Source organism: Aphidius gifuensis, linkage group LG1, assembly GCF_014905175.1.
Source record: "Aphidius gifuensis isolate YNYX2018 linkage group LG1, ASM1490517v1, whole genome shotgun sequence".
In the NCBI taxonomy this organism is placed as follows: Eukaryota; Metazoa; Arthropoda; class Insecta; order Hymenoptera; family Braconidae; genus Aphidius; species Aphidius gifuensis.
This window is the reverse complement of record NC_057788.1, coordinates 21214020-21239496: the sequence shown is the minus strand read 5'-3', so window position 1 is coordinate 21239496 and position 25477 is coordinate 21214020. Positions and strand designations below refer to the sequence as shown.

Sequence of the window (25477 nt, the reverse complement as noted above, 5' to 3'; positions counted from 1 at the left end):
CACAAGAGTTGAGTGCTAAAACTTGCTGGAATTACATGACAAATATTTTCTTCATCAAAAGAGAAAAAATAAATAATTTACAAATAACAAAACATTTATTTTTTATTTTTTTTTTACATAAAGTTATTTATTTTATTCAATATTATGGCAAATCAAGTCTTTTTTTTTTTTTTTTTTTATGGCTTGAGTTTTTTTTGTGCAATGTTAATGATTATTTTCTTTTTATTTTTAAATATTATTAAAAATAATCTTACAGTATTATATCTTAAGGAAAAAAAAATCTGGAAATATTTTTGTTTTTACTTTTATTTACATGGAATCATTATAATTTTCGTAAAAATATTACAAAAAAAATATATACCTATATATTGTCTGTTTATATTTTTATAAACTTGTAAATTATTGCACTTTTTTTTTAAATTCATCAGAATAAGCTGACTACTATTTCATAGTAAAAAAAGAAAAAATTATTGTATAAATTTCGATGTAAATACATCAGTGTATAATAATGGAAAAAACAAAAATGCAATTTATTTACAAAATAATTTCATTTTTAAAATTTTTCGTTAATTCTTTGTGCGGTAAGACAATGGAATTAAGTAATATTTTTTCATCAGCTAAATTAACACTGGTACCAAGAATGGATATTGATGGATTTAATTTACCATTAATATTAAACAATGGTGGATTTTCCATTTTAGCAAATGGTTTATTTGGATTTGGATCATTTGGTGTACCCTCAACTCTAGACCATTTACCAACAACACTACCACGTCCAATAATACTGTGTAATACCATAGCATGTGATTGAATATTTGAATCAGCAAGTACAATTGTTTCGCGTATTCTAACACCAGAACCAAGTTTAACATTTGGTCCAATACTGACATTTGGTCCTAGCTAAATTAAAGAAAACAAAAAAAACAACTTAGCTATATATAAAACACACGTGTTTATATAATTAAAAAAAAGAAAAACATATTTACCACAGCTGTTTTATCAATAGTTGCTGTTGGATGTATATAAACATCACCAATAATATTACAAATATCACCATTTCCATTAGCAAGACGTTGTGGTGTATTTGTTTTATACAAAGCAAGATAATGTCGATTTGCATATATTGCTGAACCAGCTGTTTTAACTTGAGACCACCAATTTAATGTTTGTAATGCATATAATTTATCAGTACCAGCTAGTAATGTTAATATATCTTGTTCCAATGATATATGTGCTGGATCTTTACCATTACCATTAACATATCTAAAATTTAAATTAAAAACTAATTAATTAATATGCAATAATAAAATTAAAATAATAAGATTTTATCTATTTACAATTTATTTTGTTGATGACGAGCATTAAAAACATCAGCCATTATTTGAAATATATCACGTGATGCAACATAAACACCACAATTAATAAGTGTAGAAACAAATGTTGATGGTTTTTCAACGTAATGTACAACTTTACTTGTTTTACCCAAAACAATACAGCCATAATTTAATGATTGTTGACGTGTTGCTTCAGTTGTCATAACAGTTAGAGTTGCTGATGTATCATTATGTTTATTTAGTAATTCATCAAGTGGAAAATCAGCACAAACATCACCATTCATTATAAAAAATGCATCTGGTCCACCAGCTCTTATTTGATCACGAAAATGATACATACCACCAGCAGTACCAAGTGGTGTAAATTCTTGTAAATATCTTATACTTATACCATAACTTGTCATCATATCTTGTACAAAATTTTGTAATTCATTTGCTGTATATGAACCAATTATTAATATTTCATTAAGATTTTTTAATTTAACACATGCTTCAATGTGATGTTGTATCATTGAATAACCGGCAATTGGAAATAATGGCTTTGGAATATCCAAAGATAATGGACGAAATCTTGTTCCTAATAATTTTTAAAATATAATTAATCACAAGGTGTGTCATCATCATCAATTTAAAATTATTATTTTATTTTTTTTAAACAAACCTTTTAATGGACCACCAATTAATATCACAGCCTTCAACATTTTTGAATAAATATCAAGCTTAAAGTTGTAATAGAAATTTTATGAAAAATTAAATATTATTGTGAAGTTTCATAGAAAAAAAAAAAAACTACGACTCTACGTTTTTGACACGTCAAGCAACGTCAAGTAAACACACGATGTTACTTCCGACAACACACACCAACAATACACATAGAAAAAAAAAAACAACAACAATAACAACTCAACTAGTGGCTAGATAACAAAACATCTATTCAAGATGGCGGATAAATTTATCAACAATTGATAACAAAAACAACAAAAATGGCTGACAATAATTACCAAAATAAATTTTTCATTTCAAGATTGGCAGCAGTGTATTTTTTGGTGTGGCATCAAGTCAGCTGTTTTAATTTTTACGAGTTGTCGCGTTGTCGGATACGGGTGAAATAAAAAAATAAAAAAAAAAAAAAAAAAAGGAGCCAGCCAAACAGCAGCAGCACCTTATCATCACGTGAGAGAGACAATGGTTTCGGCTACGTACTTGTGAACAAGATACACCCAAATCTATTTTTTTAAAATTAAATTAAACACATTATAATTAATTAAATTGTACATCATAAAAAGTGAATAAATCATTGGCCTCGTTGGATATATTAACAATTAAAAAAGGTAAATATTAATCAATAAATAAATTTACTACTAAATTATTATAATTATTATTAAAGCAATAATTCATTATTTTGTCACGAGTTTATCAAAAATATTATTAAAAATTTGTTTAATTTAATAAAATGTATTATTTAATAATGCATTTATCATTGCTGCACAGTTGCATTATTGATTTTTTAATAATACAGACGTCTTACAATAGTCGTTTACTTGATTTGGCATATATATATTCTCGTCTATTGGTTGACTATTGATTTTTCAATGCGCCCCACACGGTAAAAAGTGTAGACGTCAGGCACCACTATTTATTAAAAAAAAAAATAATTATTATTAATTTATTATTAATAATTAAATACAATCACGTCAATATTTAACAAACAATAACAATAATTATTATTTATTCAATAATAATTGTCTATTGTCACCACGGCCTGGTTTAATTTTTAATTTTTGTCATTCAAATTGAATTTTTTTTGTTAATATTATAATTTTATCAAGTACACAAATGCACAGTTGATATGTATATATTTTTGTTATTTCATATTGGGTCACGTGGAAAGCGCGCCTAATAATTACATAATGAAATTCACGAGGGGCATGATCGAACTGCTGCCACACCCCCATTTATAATTTATTTATAATATTTTTTTATATTTGTAATAATAATTTGGATAAATAATGATGATTGATTTGTGACAGTGTCATAATTATTTATGTTAGAGTCTATTTTTTTTTCTTTTTTTGGGGATATTGTTTAGTTGTTGGATTTAACAATGGCAGGTGGTTGTGTTGTGTTGTGTTTTTTTTTTGTTTAATTTTTATAAATAAATGAATGATAACTTTTTTGTTTTTGTTTTTTAGATTAGACTTTTTGGAGTCGATTTAATTTGAAAATTAAAAATGACGGAATACTGGTTAATATCAGCACCAGGTGACAAAACATGTCAACAAACATGGGAAACATTGAATACTGAAACGGCAAAAACACATTCATTGTCGTCAAATTATAAATTTCATATACCTGATTTAAAAGTTGGTACATTGGATCAACTTGTTGGTTTATCTGATGATCTTGGTAAGCTTGATGCAGCTGTTGAACAAAGTACTAGAAAACTTGCTGCATATATGGGTGAAGTACTTGAAGATCAAAGAGATAAACTTCATGAAAATCTACAGGCCAATAACAGTAAGTACACAATTTAACAAAATTATACACATAGAAATAAAAGAAAAAAAAAAAAATAAGATATTAATATTAATAAAAGCATAGTTAATTAAATTTAAACAAAAAAAAAAAAAAAAAAGTTTTATATCAGAATAATTTTAAGATTGATAAAAAAAAAAGAAAAAACGTTATCATATTTCATAGTTTTTTTTTCCTAGTTTAGAGGGAAAAACCTTTTTTTTTTTTTTTTAATTTAATTATTATTATTATTATTTGATTGGTCAACTATCCTATCACTTTTCCTTGCTCCAAAATCCATAGTTATGTTATTCTGCTAAATAATTGGACAAGGGTCTGAATATTTTGTCAAAAATTTAAAAAATTATTGTATATTATTGTTGATATACTTTGTTACAATATTTTATTTGTCGAATTTTTTTTTTTTTTTTCTTTTAACTATTGTTATTATTAAAAATCTTTGGACCCTTGTGAGAATATATTTTTTTAATTTTTTTTTATTTCGATATATTATTGTGTATGGTGTTTTGATCTGACTCGTTATATTTAATAATTTTTAAATGTTTTTTTTTTTTTTTTAATTTGTTTATTATTGTTTTTTAAAATTATAAAAATTTTTTATATTGCGAATGGCACTTTATACTTTAAACACAACACAATACATGCACACGATATTTCGATTTTAATGAAAAAAAAAAAAAAGAAAATTTCGATTGCATTTTATTTTATTAATAATTATCTTATTTTATTATTTTTTTTTCTTATTTTATTTTTTTATTAATAATTAATACTGCAATTAATATATTTATCCTGTCATTTTATTCCTCACTCCTAAACAAACAATTTTTAACAATTTTGATTTCACTGCGTATGCTTTTATTTTAAACAATTTAATAAACAAAATATATTTTTGCATACGTAGACAGATCAATTACACAAATTAAAAAAAAAAAAAGGTTATATTTTACACTTTCACACTCATCAACAATAATTTAACTTAACAAAATAATAACATAATTAAAAACAAATAAACAAAACATCCAATTAAATTTTTTTTATTATATTTTATTAATAATTTTAAATTATTATTTTATTTTATTTTATTATCACAAATTTATGGTTTTTTTTTAAGTAGAAAGTTTGTGTTTATGTGTTTGGCTTTGCTTGCTTTATTTATTTTATTATTTTGACCACATTAACCCTTCTCCCCCTACCCTACTTATTTTTTAATTGATAATAAAAAATATAAATTTTAAAAAATGCTCTTAAAACACGCGCACTGCCCAAATTTTTTAATCGTACAAAAAATATATGAATTCATTTGTGCCAAAAATATATATATAATTATTTTATTTTTTTTTTTTCATTATTTTTTTAATAATGAAAAAAAATTTATTATTTTAACAAAAAATAAACGTGAATTAATGTCTGCCCGCGAACAAACAAATTTAAAAAAAAAAAACAATTTAAATGTAATAACAATTGTTTATAATTAATAAATTGAAAATAAAAATAAAAAAAAAAAAAAAACAATATAAATAAATCGGTTCTACATGCACGAGTATTTCGAAAATTTTAAATTGTCAAACAACAAATTTGAAAACAAATCGAGATAATTTTTTTATTGTTTTTTTTTTTTTTTTTTAATTGCGGATGAGGAGGTGAATTGCTTAAGAGAGGGAGGGTTACTGTGGTCACCAAGCTCGGAATAGCCACTGTCATAGGTTTTCTTTCGATTCGATTTTTTAATTGAACATTATTATTATTATTGAATTATTTAATTTCATTATATATTTTTTTTTCATTCATTAAATTATTATTTTATTATTATTTTACTATTTTTTTGTGAGTATTTTTTGGCTGTTTGCGTTGCACCGTACAATTCTCATTTGCGGCCTTTTTTTTTTATTTGCTGGTACAATTTTACTTCATTTATAATTTTAATTTTCATAATTAATTTTTTTTTATTTTATTAAAATTTATACAACAAACAACATAATATCAATAATAATTTATTCATTCATTGATTATTTTGTTTATTTTGGTATATTAATTTATTTATTATTTTTTTTTTTGTTGCTCATTATTTTTTTATTATTATTTTTTTGTTTTCACTTCACGTGGATTTTGTTTTAAAGTATCACGAGTATTTAACTAAATGTCAGTAGTGATATTGAATAAAAAATAAATAAATATAAAAAAATTTAATTAATAATTTTTTAAAAAGTATATAGTTAAATACTCGAACAAAAAAAAAAAATATAATCATAATTATAAAAATTTTTATATTTATTTATTTTTTATTAAATTGAATCGTCGGCATTGTCGTTAGGCGTTTTTTGCGTAGGAAATTACTGAGTTGTAATAGTAATTAAAAAAAAAAAAAAAAATACAAACGTGTATTTATATAATTTATATTAATGTATATATAATATATAATAATATATATATATAAATATAAAATATAGAAAAAAAAAAAAAAGAATATCGCGAGAAGATTGTGGGATTGGGCTGTAATGGATTAGGTCAAACGTCAATGGATGATGATGGTGACGGAACGAGTTTCGATGGGGGTCCGGACACCCCACCAAATACCCCTGTAACACCATCACACAACAAGAACAACAAGGAACAACACAACAGACTTTGGAAGGATACGGATAAATACGATCAAGAACCAGCACCCAGCCTAGGTCAGCATCATCAACGTCATCACCACCAAAGTCATCATAACCATTCCTATTATCATGATAATTATCAATACCAATACCAAAATCATAATCATAATCATCATCAAAATCATCATCATCATAATCATAGTCATAATCAAAATCATCATTCAAATAGTGATAAAAAATCATCAATAAATTCCCAATCAAACTGTGAAGTACGTACGCAAAATGACTCGTCAATATATTCGTGTTATCATACACATTGGTGCGCAGCTTCTTCATCACCATCACCAACTCCAACTCCAACAAGTCCAACAAGTCCTTGTCCTTCCTTATCATCTGACTGGAGCAGCGATGGTGAATATTCCACACGACGTAATGCACATCATCGTCGAAAAGCATTAAGATTATCACATCGTTCAACATCAACAAGTTCAAAATTAATTGGTGATTATGATGACAACAATGCAACTGATGAGGATCAAATTCATGAACAAGAACAAGACGAAGACGATAGTGGCATTCTGCCTAATCCAGGTACCCATCCCACCAACCGCCTCGACAAATTTATTTAAATTTTTAAAAAATATACAAATATATATATATATTTATAATAAATTAATAATTTTTTTGCAATGAAAAAAAAATATATAAACAATTTACCAACCAATCAATCAACCAATCAACCAATACATAAAAAAAATATATATTTATAATTATCGATTTTTAAAATACACAAAGCACCCTCTTTTATATTCCTTTTAATAATAATTTTGTAAAATTTGATAAATATTAAATACAAGAATATTAGAACAATATTTAAACACAACTTTCATTATTATCAGATTGTTGTGGTTCTGTAATTCTTTTTACAAATGATAAAAAACAAAAAAAAAAAAATGATTCCTTTATGCGTTTTTTCCTTTTGACATTTATCATTAGCGAAGTAAATATTATTACAAATTAATCCTGCATCATTAATATTGCTCATACTAAATAAATTGTTCCTGTAATTTTTGAAAGAAAAAAAAAAGTAATTAATTCATTTTTTTTACCATATATTAGTTAATTTTTATTTTTAATTGGAACAATTTTTTTTTAGTATTAGCTTTTGTTATTTGTGGCAATATCATTCGTCGGTTATGCTTACTTGGACTTGAATATTTGGGTTGAAAAAATGTGAATGCGTGGCAGACATTAAATCATCGAAATTATATATATTTTTTAAAAATAATATTGTATATATATTTAACAATAAGTTAAAATATATTTTTTATTATTATTTTTTTTATATTTAATATTAATTTTAAAACACACACTTTGTTTATTAATAATCCATCAAAATAATAACAACAAATTTAACAGTTTTTTTTTGTCTTCGTTAGAAATTTTACTTTTTTTTTTTCTTCAATAATTAGGCTTGATTTATTGCCTACCGCGCATCCATCGTTTTTATCTACCTATTATTTGTTGATCGAAATACGCCCAATCGACTGTCGACATTGACAAGAATAATGTTTTTTTTTTAAAAAAATTCCTTTTTTATAATGAAACAGTATATCATCCCTTCACTCCATTGTATCGTTCGTCGTACACTTTGCACTTCAAGTATTTTCAGCACCAAGTCCATATCACGCTTTTGTGCTTATCTTCAAATATAATTCGCGTTACATAAATTAATTTATTTATTCATTATATTTTTAAATAAAAAACGGTTTTTATTTTTACAAAAAAAAATATCATAATTATTAATTTAATTTATAAATATCCAAAACAGCAACAGTGTCCTTGTGACAAGTAAGTAAATTTCGTAAAAAAAAAAAAAGAAAAATAAATTTCGAAAAATTCTTTAACATCAATTTTATTTATTGCATAATCGTTTAATTTCACTAACACACATTATTAATAAATTTTTTTTTCTTCTTTTGCTAAAAAAATAATCATAAAATTTTCTAATCATTTAGTTTTAAAATAATAATAATTATTAATTTTTTTCAACAGTGGTTATGAACACTAATTTTTAAATTTTAATAAACACTTTAATACTCGATTCTATAATCTTAAAAATATATATATACAAACAATACAATCGAAGATATCCTGACATCCTGCTCTTATGGCATCCTGCAATTTTGTTAATTTTTTTTTTTTATTAATTTAAATACTAACATTGGCTTTTTGACATGATAAATAATAATAAATTTGATAATATTTATTTTAAATTAATTTTATTGTAGATGCATTATCATAATATTGACAATATATTGCTAATAAATTGACACATTTTAATTAGAATCAAATTAGTATTCAAAAATAATTAAAAATCAACAAAAATTTAAAACAGTCACAGACACAATTAACAAGCTGATTTTAAGACATAATAATATAGACAAGTTCAATAGATTGTTTAAATATCCTTGCATGTAAAAAAATAAAAAAAAAAAAATACATTTTTATTAAAAAAATTAAAAAAATACGGTTAATATTTTACTATTTTTATAATGAAGAAATTAGAAAAAAAAAATAAATATTTTATATTAATAATAACCGTATTTAAAAAAGCATTTTTTAATAGATTTTTTTTTTTTTTTTTTCTTCAACTTTCAATAACCAAAAAATTCCTATTTATCCTTATCAAGTGATATTGCATAAAAATTTCAAGAGAGCCACTGTCACTTTGCATGAATAATTTTATATGTTCAATGATAGTTTTAAAAGTGCACCTTATACTGATGCATTTTTATTGTTTCTAAAATATAAATATTTAATTAAAATAATAATAATTATAAACAAGCAATTACATTAATTTTTTTTCTTTAAATAAAAATAGGTGATTTGCCAACGTACATAACACGTTTCCAATGGGATATGGCAAAATATCCAATAAAGCAATCATTGAGAAATATTGCTGATATTATTGGTAAACAAGTTGGTCAAATTGATGCTGATTTAAAAACAAAATCAACAACTTATAATAATTTAAAAGGAAGTCTTCAGAATCTCGAAAAAAAGCAAACGTAAGTTTTTTTTTTTTTTTTTTAAATAATAAAATGAATAATGTTTATTTAATTTAATATTTATTTTTTTTAAAGGGGAAGTTTATTGACTCGTAATCTTGCTGATCTTGTAAAAAAAGAACATTTTATACTTGACAGTGAATATTTGTCAACACTACTTGTTATTGTTCCAAAATCAAGTTTTGATGAATGGAAAACTGGTTATGAAAAATTAACAGATATGATTGTTCCACGTAGCACTCAATTGATAACTCAAGATTCTGAATATGGTTTATATACTGTAACATTATTTAAAAAAGTTGCTGAAGAATTTAAACTTCATGCACGTGAAAAAAAATTTATTGTACGTGATTTTACGTATAATGAAGAAGAACTTGCTGCTGGTAAAAATGAAATAACTAAATTGGTTACTGATAAGAAAAAACAATTTGGACCACTTGTACGTTGGCTTAAAGTCAATTTTAGTGAATGTTTTTGTGCTTGGATACATGTCAAGGCTCTTCGTGTTTTTGTCGAGTCTGTTTTGAGGTAATTATTATTTAATTTTTTACTTTTTTACTTTGAACATACATAAATATCTCCACTAGCAAATAAAAAATTAATAAATTACATATTATTTAGCCGAAAATGTTTAATAATTATCTTGGCAATAATATATAATAATAAATTCAAAAAAATAAAATAAAAAAAAGCAAACATTTCATAGAATATTTTAAAGGTAAATATTAAAAAAATTAAATTTGAAATAATAATAACATTGAGTCATTACAATACGATGATTAATTAATTTATTTTTAAATTAATTAATTTTCAATTTATCCAACATGTATGATAATAGTAAATTTAAAAAAATAAATAAATTATTAAATGCAATATTTATTTATTTATTTTTTTCATATATACTCTTGTCATGATAATTTTTTTTAAACATTTTAAATAGTCATTGAATCATTATGTTTACATGTTACTATACTTTTATAATTTTTATAATGATAAATTTTAATTATCTCATGTTTTTTCTACTAATACAAGCTACAAAATGTTATTTTATTCTTTCGGAAAATTATTTTCTTTATATCTAAATCATTTACAAATTTGTTAATTGTTTGATTTTCAATTTTTAGATACGGATTGCCAGTTAATTTCCAGGCAATTTTATTGCATCCAAATAAAAAAAGTACGAAAAAATTGCGTGAGGTTCTGAATACTCTTTATTCACATTTGGATTCATCTGCAACATCTGGAGGACAATCAGGCAATCAAGATGTAAGTTTATTAACTTAATCATAAATTAAGATAAATCAATGATTTTTTTTTTAATTACTAAATGTTAATTTTTATTTATTTCAGAGTGTCGATATTCCTGGCTTAGGTTTTGGCCAAAACGACTACTTTCCTTATGTCTACTACAAAATCAACGTTGACATGCTTGACACAAAGGTTTAGATAATTATAAATAAAAGCAAAAAACAACAACAACAAAATTGTCAATATAAGCATCCTTCAGGCGCACAGCCCATATTTGTCCCTTATAATTATTTTTATTAATAATAACATTATTATTATTTTATCTTTTTTTTTTTTTCAATCAACTCGCTGCCTAAAAAAACAAAGCTTCATATTAAAAAAAAAAAAAACAATAATTAATATAAAACGAATTGAAAAGAATAATGAAATTATTAAAAATAAAAATAATCATCTTGCTATGGATTCCAAAAATTGATCGTTAAATCAATTAAATTAGCAATTTTAATTTTTTCTTCTATCATATAAAATGTATTTTTATTATTAAATTTGTTTTTTTTTTTTTCTCATTAAATTATTAGAATCAAAAAACGGAAATATTAATCCAGACATAGTTGAAAGTATGTACCCAACTGTAAATATTTTTTGCGTCTAATGATCTTTTTCAAAATGCTAATAAAAATTTGAAATAGTTAATAATTAAAGTTCAAATTTGAAAATATTGTAGAGTGCTGATTGGAATTTTAATGTGTGAATAATATTCCATTCTTTGGGTTTGTTGAATACATAATATATATTTTTTTCCCCATGAACAATTGCTCTTAGGATTGATGAATGTTAAAAAAGGATAATTAAATTATTTGAGTATAATAAAATTGAAAAAATATCCGTCTATTTTCATTAAATGAAAAATATAAATAAATTACAAGATATATTTTTTTGTTCAACTTGAAAATACAGAGAGAGGTACATATTGAAAATGTGTTAAATATTTTAATGAAATAAATGAGAATCATTAAGTATTTTTAATGAAAAATAATAAAATTATTTTCAATATATTATTGATAAATCAGGTCTATGTGCGCGATATTCCAAAATTTGCAAAATGCAAATAACGACAATTAAAATCAATAAATAAATAAGACAATGATTAAAAATTAAAAAATAGGCAAAATACGAACGAAAAAAAAATACTAAGTATTAATACAATTAATTGTTAAAAAATTCTTCATATTAAGTTTCTCAATTTATATATTATCTAATTTTTCCATCCTTCCAAATCGGCTATCAAAAAGGAAATAATAATTGAAAAAAAAAAAGAAACAAAAAAATTGTATAAATATATTTACAAAAAAAAAAAAAAATCAAGCCTCAGGCTAAGACTTGATGAAAAAATATATAAATTATACAAAATTATGAATTGAATATGATGAAAAAATTTCAACAAACTAATTGTTTGTTATTATAATTTTTTTTTAAATTTAAAAAATTAAAAAAAACAACTCGCCAACATTAAATTTGTAAATTGTAGATACACTCGGTTGTTCGACCATTGTGGTCAATTGTACATCATTATAAAATTACCCTGTAAATCTATAAATAAATAACATGTTCCGTTATTATAAAAAATATATAAGAAAAATTATTATTAACAAAAAGTATTATTTTTTATTTTATGAATTTTTATTGTGGTAATTTTTTTATGTCGCCCACAGGTGCTGTGAGGAGTGATATTCAACTTTATTACATTAAAACTAGATTTTAATTTTCTAGCAGTTGATAACTTAATTTATTTCGTTGCTTTCCACTGGTGTGTTATATTTTTCATGGTAAATCTTTAATCTTTGGCTGATACATTTCCACTGTCAACTAAATTCTGAAAAATATAATAAATAAATTAAAAAATCATGTGGTATGTAAAAAAATAAATTTCTATTTATTTTAAATATATTGAAAATAATGACAATACTATGATAAATAGCTGAAAAAAATATTTAAAGACTTGATAGCTCAGTTGAGCTATTTAAATATTAAAAAATTACCTTTAAATCATCAATATCCTTATCCCATTCTTCTTGTCCAATAAGTTCAACAGCTTTAACAAGTATTTCTGTAACTTTAGAGACATTTTTTCTAAAAATAGCAATAACATCAGCAACACAAACATTTGCTTCAGCATCTTTCCAACAATCGTAATCAGTTGCCATGGCAATTGCAGCATAAAGAAGACCAGCTTCTTTGGCAATGCATACCTTTATAAAATTAAAAACAAAAAATAAAATAACAATTATATTTCTTAAATAAACAAAACCAATAAAGATTTATAAAATTAGTATAATTACTTCAGGGCATGTTGTCATGTTAACTAAATCACCACCCCAAATACGCCATGCTTTACTTTCAGCTTTTGATGAAAATCTTGGACCTTCAATTGTAACAATTGTTCCACCAACTTGTACATCAATACCAACTTTTTTAGCAGCATTTTCAAGTATTTTACATGTTGCTGGATGAAATGCTGGTTCCATTGGAACATGACAAACTCCTAAAAAAAATATTATGAAGTTATAAAATATAACAAATATCTAGTTGGTGTGTATAAAATATTTACCAGGATATATTGATGATGTGCCATCAAAAAGAGTTCCTTTTCGACTATTTGTACGATCTATAAAACTATCGGGAATAACAAGTTGTCCACGACCAATTGATTCTCTCAATGAGCCGCATGCTGTTGCTGCTAGTATATGAGTACAGCCAAGTGATTTAAGTGCTTGAATATTTGCACGATAATTAACATTTGTTGGATTTATTTTGTGTCCAGCTCCATGTCTGTAATAATAATATTAACAAGTGTTAATTAAATATTATAATAAATATATGTTCAATTAATAATTACCTTGATAATAAAGCAACATCAACACCAGCAATAACACCAGTAAATATTTCTCCACTTGGTAAACCAAAATCATTTCTAGCATCTTCTTGAGTTATTATTTTTGAATCTTTTAATACTTGCTCAGCCAAGTCACCAAGACCTGAGCCACCAATAAGTCCAATCTAATAATATTAATATTAAAATTAGTTTATTAGATAACCTTGAAAACAAGTGTGTTATGAAAATAAATAAATTTATATATGACAAAACCTTGGCACATTTATCAACTGTATAATCAACAAAAAAAAATTAATTTAATAATTTTTTGTTGATTTAAATAAATATAACAATTGATTCAACAGGTGTGATATCATCACGTGGTATAAATAAATCATTTAAAAAAAAGATAATTAATTAACAATAAAATAAATGATGTTTTACCTTGATCTTGTACTTGCCCATTGTTTAAAATTTATTATTTTTTTTAATATAAAATTTGGTGTGTTAGGTGTTATTAAAAATAATAATTTAAAAAAATAAAAAATTTACTTGTATAAAAAAAGAGATAAGAGATGAGCTGAAAGCTGATATATATACCGTATCGTACCGACGTATCATACCGTATTTACATACTTAGTTGTACCTAGTTAGATCACGTGACATAACGTCATCATAACCAACCATTCTAACCCTGGTGGAAATATTTCTCCGGATTACTCCGGATTATTCTGAGTTGCTCCGGGTTATTTCGGATTACTCGGGATTATTCCGAAATTGCTCCGGATTATTCCGGAATTGGCTCACTTAGAAAAAATGCGGAAAAATACGAGAAATCCGTAGCAATTCCAAAATACTCGAATTCCTGTGTAAAATGAAGGAAAATAAATGACCAAAAAATTTTAATGGGCCAATTCCGGAGCGATACGGAGTATTTTCGGACTTTTATGGAGTATTTTCGGAATTTTACGGAGTTTTTCCGGAGAAATTATTTCCACCAGGAAAGGGATTTATAAATTGATTTCATTCAATTGTTATAGTAAATATAACAATTAATTTAATTTTGTGAATGATTTTTTTCAAAAAAGTTAATAAAATGATTGCTGTATTCAAGAATTTATTTTAATTACAAACTTACAAGTATCAATGCATGTTTATTATAAATATATAATGATTTTTTAAACAATCTGAATGTCATCAAACCTGTAATTATGTATTATTTAATGGTACAAATAATAACTCTCTATATACTAATTATAAAGATTATCTTCATAAATTTCAATCCGTTTAGAATTTCTTCTAAAGACCACCCATGGAGATGTAATAAAACACTTGGACTCTTTTATCAACTCGTCATCAATAGTGTGAATTTTCAAAATAATACCATTTGTACGATTTTTAGTTGCCTCATTTACAGCATCGATAATATCCATATAATTGATTAATCTAATATCAAGATTTTCGAGGTCTGGATTATTTTTCATAAATGTAATGATACCATTTTCAGTAAGCTTCATGCAGCCAACACAATCCAATCTGTTTAATCCTTTTAATTTGACGATGACATTGTCTGTTATATTAATCAAGTTTACGTTTAGTTCTTGTAAATTTTTTAAACTCGTTAAAGCCATGAGAGCTGTTGCAGTAATATTTTTGCAACCTTCGATATTTAAAAATTTTAGTTTCTTACAATTATTAGTAATAGCAAGAATAGTACTATCTTTAAGATAAGCAATGAAACTCAAATTTAATTGTTCAAGATATTGCAATTTTGATAAGTCATCAAAAACAGATGCAGTAATAAAATTAAAAATAAAATTAAATGCAAGATAAAATATACAAACATTTAATTAATAATAATAATATGAATGGCAGAAAGTGCAAATTTGATGGCAAATTTGGATGTAAAATATTTGGGTCATTTGGATATGTTTGTTGACTTTATTTGACTATTTATTGAGAAAGAATGAATGCTGAATTACTCTGGTTAATGTCATTTGCCTCATGCCAAGGACCAGGTGGCATATTGTTGATGATCTAATTCAAATAACTTCAATGTTATATATCGTATATAATATTCTAAAGTTAAATTCAATAACTCAATGATGGATGCCACGATTACAATATGCTGGGAATATGTAAGATGTGGCAGAAATTCATCTGAATTTTACTTAATCAATGTAAATGTATATTATATCCTTTTAAAAATAATGTAAAATTTTAATATTTGATAACTATAATTTTGTATGTTAAATTTCAAGGATTAATTTGATTTTAAAAGAAATATTTGTGGTTGTAAATAAGGATTATTGTAAAATTTTATTTAGGTACAGTTAAAATTAATTTTAAATGTAAATAATAGTGATTTTAAAATCTATGATGATTAAGAATTTTAAATTGTTTATTATAAATATTTTGTATAATACTTGTATGTAAACGCTACTATAATTTTCATTAATATGATAAATCATGTATAATGAAAAAGGGGGGTAGTTGTAGCGTGTACAAATATATATATGTATAAGATGTATGTATGAGTGTCCGTGACACTAGACGGAGAGAATTTAGGTGTAAAATGTTTGTATGTGTGTCTCGATAGGGAGAGAAAAAGATAGAAACGACACTTCTAGTCCGGCCACCATCGAGTGCGTCCGCAAAATAAAAATTATAAATACTTCTAGTCCGGCCACCATCGAGTGCGTCCGCAAAATAAAAATTATAAATACTTCTAGTCCGGCCACCATCGAGTGCGTCCGCAAAATAAAAATTATAAATATTTTTGGTGACGTGGCTTTACCACATCACCCATACATTAAAGCATATTGTACCAGTATATCATATAAATTTGCATATTAAAATAAAGAGGTAAAATAATATTAAATTAAAATTTGTGTTTAATTTTATTTAAAATATTTAACTAAGATCTTGTAATATTAAATTAAAGTAATTTGTGGTAAAATTTGGATATAAAATAAAAATCCAAATAGAAATAAAACCGCAACTCACAGATATTAAAAAATAGAAACATGATTACGATATGATCATACCTTCTTCCATAGTTATCCGGTCAGGTATTGGCAGCCGCATGAATATTTTAGCTAACGAGTCATAATCCAGTGAATTTATGACAACATCATTTTTGTCAACATCAAAAGTGGCTTGTTGATTTTTTTCAATAGATATTTCCTTTGCAATCATCATAAGCCAATACTGAAAATAAAAAATAATATATATTTATGGACTTTTTTATATTTTAATTTTTTATATTTTAATATTATTCGACAGTTAAGTTTATATGACAAATGAATTATGTGTTACAATTTATAGTTTATATTTTATTATTTATTCAAATATTTATTTATTAAATTAGAAATTTTGTGGAAGAAATTATTCAAGATATAAAATGAGGTAGACTTTAATTATTAATTATTTTCTTTAATCAAACGCTACTTACGTATAGGGAGATCGTGTCAATGCTAATGTGTACCAGACAAAAGTTCCAACTAGACTGAGTATTGAGTAACTAAAATATATATCAACGCAATATTAATTCTTTATTCCTTTGTTCTAATCATATTTCCAGCATTCGTCATTTATTCCAAGAAAAATATTCCGGTTACACCATGCATCAGCATCATCCGATCACACCATACTCACATACATACACACAATCTCATTCTCATAAACAAAAAATATTCAATCTCTATTTCGTTTCATTATTACTTGTACATATTTCAACACATCGTTTTAGTTACACATCGTTTTAATCAAAAATAATTATTGAAAATCATCTCTAAAATTTGTTACAGGTGTTTGTGCTATTGTCCTTAATATTAAAAATATTATTCATCAATTGTATTGAGAAGTGTATATAATGTAATTTTTTAATATCTAATTTGTTAAAGATATTAAATAACGTTCATAAAAATTAAAAATTAACATGATGCTCCAATGATTTTATTTTGTTAATTTAATGACATTCTTTAAATACTACTTGAACTCGAACATGAAAAACTAATCTAACAAAACTTCGAAACTATTTTGTTTTCTTTAATTTCTTTATTTACCACGTGTTTTTTTCACACTATACTATTGTTATTATTATTATAAGAGAATACGTTTAATTATTTTCGACAATTGATGGCCACGTTAATATGTATTAGAACTATAGAATAAAACAAATAAAAATATTCATAAAAAATATTACAAAATGATAATTTAAAAGTTGATGATTAATTGGCAAAAATAAGAGCAATGAAATTATATCTAAAAGCAAAATCAATGCTGAATAAGGTAGAGCATGTTGAAGCTGTACAATATACACGTGTTTCCGTTATAATTTATAAATATAATTGTTAAAATATAAGATGAAGATATATAGGACATTTAAATTAGTTTTATTTATTTATTAAACGACAAAAAGGAAAATAATAACTATTGTTTACTAGAAACTTAAGTTCCTAAAGAATTTTTTTGACTTAATTGGAGTGCTTTCTAGATTAACTCATCAAATACTTCTTTGCCTGCGTTCTATATTCCTGATATAACACTTTATTTTTTTCTATTAAATTCCTGTTACGAATCTTCAATTTTTCCATAGAAAATGTCAGAAATTATTGATTAAATTTAAATTAGAGAGTTATAAATAAATAGATGTAAGTCTAATAAATCATAAAATACCTCTTTGTCTCTTTTATATTCTTGTTACAAATCTTTATTTTTTCCATACGAAATTCGGAAATTATTGATTAAAATTAAGGAATTATAAATAAACAGAGGTAAGTCAAAAAAAAAAAAAAAAAAACAACGAAATACCTTTTTGCCTTTTCTATATTCCTGTTACGAATCTTTAATTTTTCTATGGAAAATAAAAAATTTACTTGTATAAAAAAAAGGGATAAGAGACGTCTGGTAGAAATGCTCCGTCGAATCGACGTCGGGTCCTACTTAATATCGAGATAACATGTATAAGCATAGGGAAAAATTTTTAGGTCAAACACGTTATGTCGATATTAAGTCGGGCCTGACGTCGAATTTCTACCAGGGACGAGCTATTGTACCGCGTGCTACGTATTGTACCGTATCATACCGTATTTACATACATAGTTGTACCTATAGTTAGATCACGTAACATAACGTCATCATAACCAACTCATTTGAATTTGAAATAAATCGTTCAATGACAATCGTGCTTCATTCGAAGGGATTTAAATTGATTTAATTCAATCGTTTCAGTAAATATTAATTAATTTAATTCTGTGAATGATTTTTTTTTAAAAAAGTTAACAAAATGGTTGCTGTATCCACGAATTTATTTTAATTACAAATTTACAAGTATCAACAATAAATGACATGTTTATTATAACTATAAATGAATAATGATTTTTCAAACAATCTGAATGTCATCAAACCTGTAATTACAAATATGTATTATTAAATGATTCAAATAATAATTCTCCATATACTGATATATTATAATTTTATATTTATAATTATTTTTCAAAAATGTACAAAATAACTTTAATTAATTCAGGCACTTTTAGACACGGAGAAAAATTTTCACTCAATATTACTATGGTGCCACATTACCATAGAACCATATTATGATTATTAAAAAATTTACTGTCATTTCAACGAAAAAAAACAATTGTAGTCTTGAAAAATTAAAATGTACCATAGCGATTTTGTCATGTTTTTTTTTTGCTGATCCCCGATGAAAAAATTATAACGCATAAAGAAATTTTTACAGAAACCAAATTTAAAATTTAAAATAATCCAGTCTAAAAATTACATTGCACCATAGCAAAAAATATTTTTTTTTTTTTTGCTTTGTTTATTTTTAAAATTTTACTTTGTTGTCATGGACAAAATTAAAATGATCCTCTGAAAATTTACAATGTACCATAGTAATTTTAATAACTTTCTTGGATTTCCTGTAGGTGTCACTAACAAATACAAAGCAACATATTTAAAATTACAATGGGCCATAGCAAAATTGATGAAGGACTCAGAAATGTCAACTGCCCCACTTTTTAGTCGACTGCGCAGGCGTGACTTTGCTTATTTTCAAATTGTTAATGTAAAACAAATAATATTTCCCTACAGATACGTTGTTGTGGCGCAGCGGATAACTCGTAGGATTTGTATCCCGATGATATGGGGTTCAAATCCTAGGCTTGAAATGTTTTTTTACAATATTTTTTTACGAGCGTTTATAAACATAATAAATTTTGCGTTTGCCCATCGCAAGAATTACTATGGTACATCGCGAAAGGTCGTACGGCCAATAAGTGGCGTTTTTCAATGAAAATTGCTATGGCCTGTCTCAAAATTTAATATGATGCTCTTATGGTTCCAGCTTACTGTAACACAACGCAAAAATTGCTATTAAAAAAAAATGTAAATTTTTCTCCGCCAATTTTCTGTGTAAATTTTCAAAATAATATCATTTGTACGATTTTTAGTTGCCTTATTTGCAGCATCGATAATATCCATATGGAAGATTGATGTAATATCAAGAAACTCAAGATCTGGATTATTATTCAAAAATTGAACGATACCAGTATGAGTAAGATTTATGCAACCAGCACAATCCAATCTATTTAATCCATTTAATTTGACAATGAAATTGTCTTTTATATTATGGGAATTTACATTTAATTCTTGTAAATTTTTTAAGCTCGTTAAAGCCATGAGAGATGTTGCAGTAATATTTATGCAACCTTCGATATTCAAAAATTTTAATTTCTTACAATTATTGGCAATAGCAAGAATAGTACTATTTTTGAGATCGGCAACGAAGCTCAAATTTAAATGTTCAAGATATTGCAGTTTTGATAAGTCATCAAGAACAGATGCCGATGAAAATCTTAATTCTGTTGATTCTTCTATTGTACCATGGGCAATTTCCAAACGTTTAAGTTTTTTACAATTTTTTGAAAGTGCGATTATTAATGGATGACTGAGTGTAAAGGGTAGAAAGTGTACACAGTATTGCGATTGAATTTCAGCTATATTCGGATCAGCAAGATATTTTGAATTATGGTATGTACTAGAAATAGAATTTAACTCTGTCCAGGGAAATTTCGGAATTCGGTATTTGTAGGCCGATTATTATCAAAAGCTCGTTGTAGCTTTCTTTCAACACATATTTTTTTCGCACTCATTATAAGAATTTATATACATAAACTTGGGATCCTATATTGTACACGATCCACGTGTTATGTCCAGGCGTGTTTTCTGCAGTCTACACGTGGGTAACATTACGAGGATCATTGAGAGCATGCGCAAAAACCGATAAACGTATTATTTGGCCACTTTTTTAGTGCGCATGGTGTACAAGACTCTTAATACATATGTGGAGATGGAAACTTTTTCCTTTTTCTGCCAACTTCCAAAAAAATAACTCTCTATAAATGGTCCTGATACGAATATTAATGTTTTCAAAAAATTTACAGTGAATTAAAAAAATTATTAGAAAAATATATGCGCATCTAAGTGAAAATAAACCACCGAAAGAAAGCACCTACAATGGCGTCGAATAAGTAATTTTTAAAAGATACGAATTAAAACACAACTAATTAAGCCCCTCATGTATTACGCTGCTGCAAAGTGACTTTCGCTGACTGCGCATTCAACTACGCATGCTCGAAAATAATTGAAAAAAAAATAAACCATCGAAAGAAAGTACTTAAAAAAATAACTCTCTATATGTTCCTGGTACAAATATTTAATGTTTTCAAAAAATTTACAGGGAATCGAAAAAATTACCCTGGTGGAATAATTTCTCCGTAAAACTCCGAAAAAACTCCGTAAAATTCCGGAAATACTCCGTAGAATTCTAGAAAACTCCGTATCGCTCCGGAATTGGCCCATTAAAATTTTTTGGTCATTTATTTTCCGGGAAGAATTCGAGTGAGAAAATATTACAAAATGATAATTTAAAAGTTGATGATTAACTGGCAAAAATAAGAGCAATGAAATTATATCTAAATAACCAATATCAATGTTGAATGAGATGGAGCATGATGAAACTGTACAATATAGACGTGTTTTTGTTAATATAATTTATGAATATAATAATTGTTAAAATTATGAATTTATAATTACCTTAATTTCTTGGATTTGTTAACGTTGTTATAACGTTTATAAAATTATTTGTATTATTTAGTTAATTTTCAACTATATATGTAACTCTGAAAAATTCCGTAATTTTTCTTTTTTTTAGAGTTTCTATGCACCACGTGTTTTTTATTTACACAGCTATTATTGTTACTATATCACAAGTTTGAAATAAATTATTTTTTTTTGACACAGAAAACTAGAGCACAAATAAATTTTTTGATTTTAAAAATTATAACTTGAGATAAAAAACCATAAACCATCGAAAGAAAGTACTTAAAAAAATAACTCTCTATATATGTTTGATTTTATTCTTGAATTAGAAATAACTTACAAGAAATGTTTAATAGAAATAAACTTGTTGTTGCTTTAAAGCTGCATAGTCGTATGCAAATGCAAAAATAAAGTAATTTACATGAAAGCAACAACAAGCTATTTTCTAATATAAACATTCATCGTAACTCTACAGAATAGCACCCCTGATACAAATATTTAATGTTTTCAAAAAATTTACAGGGAATCGAAAAAATTACCCTGGTGGAAATAATTTCTCCGTAAAACTCTGAAAAAACTCCGTAAAATTCCGGAAATACTCCGTAGAATTCTAGAAAACTCCGTATCGCTCCGGAATTGGCCCATTAAAATTTTTTGGTCATTTATTTTCCGGGAAGAATTCGAGTATTTTGGAATTAGAGTAATCCGGAGCGATTCAAAATAATCCGGAGCAATTCGGAATAATTCGGAGTAATTCGGAGCGATTCCGGAGAATTATTTCCACCAGGGTATTAGAAAAATATGAAGTAAAGGAAGTAAGCTTTACAAAACACCACATGCCTGTTTAGTCATTTTCTGTTTCTGTTACGAATTTTTATCTATCTTTACGAAAAAAATATAGGGAATTTTAAAAATTATTAGGGAAACATAAATTAATAGCAGTAAGTTTTATAAAACATCAAATGTCCCTTTACTCGTCCTATATGTTCCTAATACAAGACTTTTATTTTTTTTTGAGAATTCAAAGAGAATTTTAAAACTATTTTTTTATGAGAAACATCAAATACCCTTTTGCTAGTTCTATGTTCCTAATACAAATGTTAACTTCCTAGAAAAATAAACAAACATTATTAGAGAATTACAGGGTTCGGCTTTTTTGTTTTTTTGGAATATTATACGCATTTCGTATAATACGCGTATTATACGGATAAAACCAGATAAAACGTATAATATGGCGGTGCTGCATATATACATGTAATTTATTTAAAAAAAAAAAAATGTATTTATTTTATTTATTTATTTAATGAAATACATGTAATTTATTTATTAAATAAATGAAAATACCAAGAACAAGCAGTAGCTAAGGAATTAGTGTAGCCAAAAAAATTATGTGGTAGGCAACATTAATTCCTCAGCTACTGCTTTTTCATGGACTTTTTATTTTTAAAAAATAAAATTACATGTAAGTAATCGATTTCATAAGTCAATAAAAATTCCAAGGGAAAACAGTAGCTAAGGAAAAAATGTAGCTAAGGAATTGATGTAGCCAAAAAAATTAAGTGATTAGCAACATTTATTCCTTAGCTACATCTTTTCCTTATAGCGACTGCTTTTTCTTAGACATTTTTATTTTTTAAAAATGAAATAACATGTATTTTATTTATTAAACAAATAAAAATCCCAAAGACAAGCAGTAGCTAAGGAATTAATGTGGCCAGAAAAATTATGTTTTAAGCTACATTAATTCCTTAGCTACTGCTTTTCCTTGGACATTTTTTTTTATTTAATAAATAAATTACATATTTTATTTTTACATTTTTACCAATTTCTTTTTTATCGATCTGCGGATAAAACGTATAATACGATGCCAAAAATAAGAGCCGTATAATACGGCATATTATATGGCGTATAATACGGCCGGATAAAATGAGCCCAACACTGTGAAAAACTAAAGAAAAATCACTAGTTAAGTAGTTCTATGTTCCTGATACAAATCCTGATACATTCCTGATTTTTTATGGAAAATAATAAGAATTTAATAGAAATTATTAGGAAATTACAAACTCAAGGAAGTAAACATTAAAAATTACCAAATATATTTAAAGTTGCCATTAACCAATCTTTATTATTTATGAAAAATTCACAATAAATTTGCAAAATTATTAGAAAAATATAAAATAAAGCTTAAGCTTTACAAAACACCAAATACTTTTTCAGTGATTTTTCATTCTTATAATACAAATCCCTTGTTCTACCAAAATTTTCTAAATTTTGTAATAATAAAATTATTGTAATTACTAATTACATAGACATATAAACACATTTATGATACAAATAATTGTTCTGTATACTTATATAACAATATTCGAATTATTTTTTTAAAAAATTGTATCCTTTTTTTCAAGTCTAAATTATAAAGTATTCTCAAGAATACATCATTAATGATCTTTAAGAACCAACCATTGAGATTTAATTATCAACTCAAAAGCTTCTTCTATGTCCTCATAATAAAAACGTATGTACAAAATAACACCATTTACACGATTTTCAGTTGCCTGATCAGCAGCAATGAAAGTATCAACTGTAATATTTGGGATGAAGCAAATATCAAGAACTTCAAGATCTGGATTATTATGTATAAATTGAATGACACCAGCATCAGTAAGTTTTTTGCAACTAGCACAATAAAATTTCTTTAATCCCTTTAATTTGACGATGACATTGTCTGTTATATCAAGAAAGTTTACGTTTAACTCTTGTAAATTTTCCAAGCTCGTTAAAGCCATGAGGCCCGTTTCAGTAATAGTTATGCAATTTAAAATATTTAAATATTTGAGATATTTACAATTATTTGCAATAGCAATAATTGTACTATCTTGAAGATTTTCTACATGTTTTAAATTCAAATGTTCAAGATATTGCAATTTTGATAACTCATCAAGAATAGATGTAGACGAAAGTGATTTACCATTATTTGATTGTACTAATCTACAATGTGGTATTTTCAAATGTTTAAGTTTTTTGCAATTTTTTGAAATTGCAATTATTGTTTCATCACTGAGTGTAATATTGCAAGGCAATATTAAACATTCAAGATTTAGTAGTTCTGTTAATTTTTTTGAAACCATTTCATAAAGCATGTGATTCATATACTCCAAACGTAAGTATTTTAAATTTTTGCAATACTTAACGAATGTAGTTTCTAACTCAACGGACATTGTATGAAAATTTATTCCAAGATGTTCCAAGTATTTACAATTTGTCCAGCTTACTGCTGGAATTCCATCTACATCATAAAGACCATATGGAAGATCAAGATATTTTAATTTCTTGCATGCTCTAAAAATACTATCAAGTACATCTGTCGTTAAATTCTTTGTTCTTCTGGTAACCTTGGACGATATATTAATATGTTCCAAATTTACAAGTTGATTAAATGGAAAGAAATCTTTTGGTAACTCAGTTAGATTAATATCAAGATAAACGAGTTTTGTTTGTTCTGCTATTTCATGAATGAAGTTGTCTACACAGTGGCCCTGTAATGTCAGCTTTTGAAGATTTTTAAATTTTTTTAAAGTCTGAAAAATAATACAAAAATTTAATTAGATAATTTGTGGTTATTTAATTATAATAGTATTGTTTGTCAAAAGTAATTGAATAACAACTTACAAAATTAAAAATTTTTTTTTTACACGAACGATTATT

The 25477-nt window shown here is 25.2% G+C and overlaps 4 protein-coding genes across 7 annotated transcripts; 1 reads left to right on the top strand and 3 right to left on the bottom strand.

The window, feature by feature from the left end:
* Positions 1–76: 76 nt before the first annotated feature.
* Positions 77–2269, bottom strand: LOC122851577 (mannose-1-phosphate guanyltransferase alpha-A). The gene is made up of 4 exons (XM_044150892.1): positions 1996–2269; positions 1338–1911; positions 987–1263; positions 77–900 (listed from the first exon to the last, which is right to left on the bottom strand). The coding sequence occupies exons 1-4, from the start codon at positions 2033–2035 to the stop codon at positions 535–537; spliced, it is 1257 nt and encodes a 418-aa protein (XP_044006827.1). The 5' UTR covers positions 2036–2269; the 3' UTR covers positions 77–534.
* A 99-nt stretch (positions 2270–2368) lies between these two features.
* Positions 2369–11973, top strand: LOC122851578 (V-type proton ATPase subunit C). 4 transcript variants are annotated; one of them, XM_044150934.1, is made up of 7 exons: positions 2397–2665; positions 3527–3851; positions 6374–7057; positions 9351–9537; positions 9613–10065; positions 10662–10803; positions 10888–11973. In XM_044150934.1, the coding sequence occupies exons 2-7, from the start codon at positions 3566–3568 to the stop codon at positions 10981–10983; spliced, it is 1848 nt and encodes a 615-aa protein (XP_044006869.1). In that variant the 5' UTR covers positions 2397–2665; positions 3527–3565; the 3' UTR covers positions 10984–11973. The 4 variants fall into 4 exon arrangements, with proteins under 4 accessions (XP_044006842.1, XP_044006869.1, XP_044006851.1 ...); XM_044150907.1 differs by lacking the exon at positions 6374–7057 and having other exon boundaries at positions 2369–2665; XM_044150916.1 differs by lacking the exons at positions 2397–2665; positions 6374–7057 and adding an exon at positions 3241–3445.
* Positions 11943–14265, bottom strand: LOC122851598 (S-methyl-5'-thioadenosine phosphorylase). Its single transcript, XM_044150942.1, has 6 exons — positions 14102–14265; positions 13682–13842; positions 13394–13614; positions 13125–13327; positions 12825–13034; positions 11943–12658 (listed from the first exon to the last, which is right to left on the bottom strand). Exons 1-6 carry the CDS (start codon positions 14120–14122, stop codon positions 12620–12622), a joined length of 855 nt encoding a protein of 284 aa, XP_044006877.1. The 5' UTR covers positions 14123–14265; the 3' UTR covers positions 11943–12619.
* A 642-nt stretch (positions 14266–14907) lies between these two features.
* Positions 14908–24900, bottom strand: LOC122860635 (F-box/LRR-repeat protein 7-like). The gene is made up of 4 exons (XM_044164535.1): positions 24741–24900; positions 24233–24497; positions 20113–20708; positions 14908–15377 (listed from the first exon to the last, which is right to left on the bottom strand). Exons 1-4 carry the CDS (start codon positions 24898–24900, stop codon positions 14908–14910), a joined length of 1491 nt encoding a protein of 496 aa, XP_044020470.1.
* Positions 24901–25477: the final 577 nt, after the last annotated feature.

Coding starts and splice junctions, on each gene's coding strand:
- LOC122851577 (XM_044150892.1), bottom strand. CDS start 2,035: ATGTTGAAGGCTGTGATATTAATTGGTGGTCCATTAAAAG. Junction 1,912..1,995: donor AATTGGTGGTCCATTAAAAG/GTTTGTTTAAAA, acceptor AAAAATTATTAG/GAACAAGATTTCGTCCATTA. Junction 901..986: donor CTATTGATAAAACAGCTGTG/GTAAATATGTTT, acceptor TCTTTAATTTAG/CTAGGACCAAATGTCAGTAT.
- LOC122851578 (XM_044150934.1), top strand. CDS start 3,566: ATGACGGAATACTGGTTAATATCAGCACCAGGTGACAAAACATGTCAA. Junction 3,852..6,373: donor AAATCTACAGGCCAATAACA/GTAAGTACACAA, acceptor GTAATGGATTAG/GTCAAACGTCAATGGATGAT. Junction 10,066..10,661: donor TTTGTCGAGTCTGTTTTGAG/GTAATTATTATT, acceptor TTCAATTTTTAG/ATACGGATTGCCAGTTAATT.
- LOC122851598 (XM_044150942.1), bottom strand. CDS start 14,122: ATGGGCAAGTACAAGATCAAG. Junction 13,843..14,101: donor TGGGCAAGTACAAGATCAAG/GTAAAACATCAT, acceptor TAATATTATTAG/ATTGGACTTATTGGTGGCTC. Junction 12,659..12,824: donor AGGATATTGATGATTTAAAG/GTAATTTTTTAA, acceptor TATATTTTTCAG/AATTTAGTTGACAGTGGAAA.
- LOC122860635 (XM_044164535.1), bottom strand. CDS start 24,900: ATGGTTTCAAAAAAATTAACAGAACTACTAAATCTTGAATGTTTAATA. Junction 24,498..24,740: donor ATTAGTACAATCAAATAATG/GTAAATCACTTT, acceptor TTGATATAACAG/ACAATGTCATCGTCAAATTA. Junction 20,709..24,232: donor TTGATAATTAAATCTCAATG/GTTGGTTCTTAA, acceptor TTCTATTTCTAG/TACATACCATAATTCAAAAT.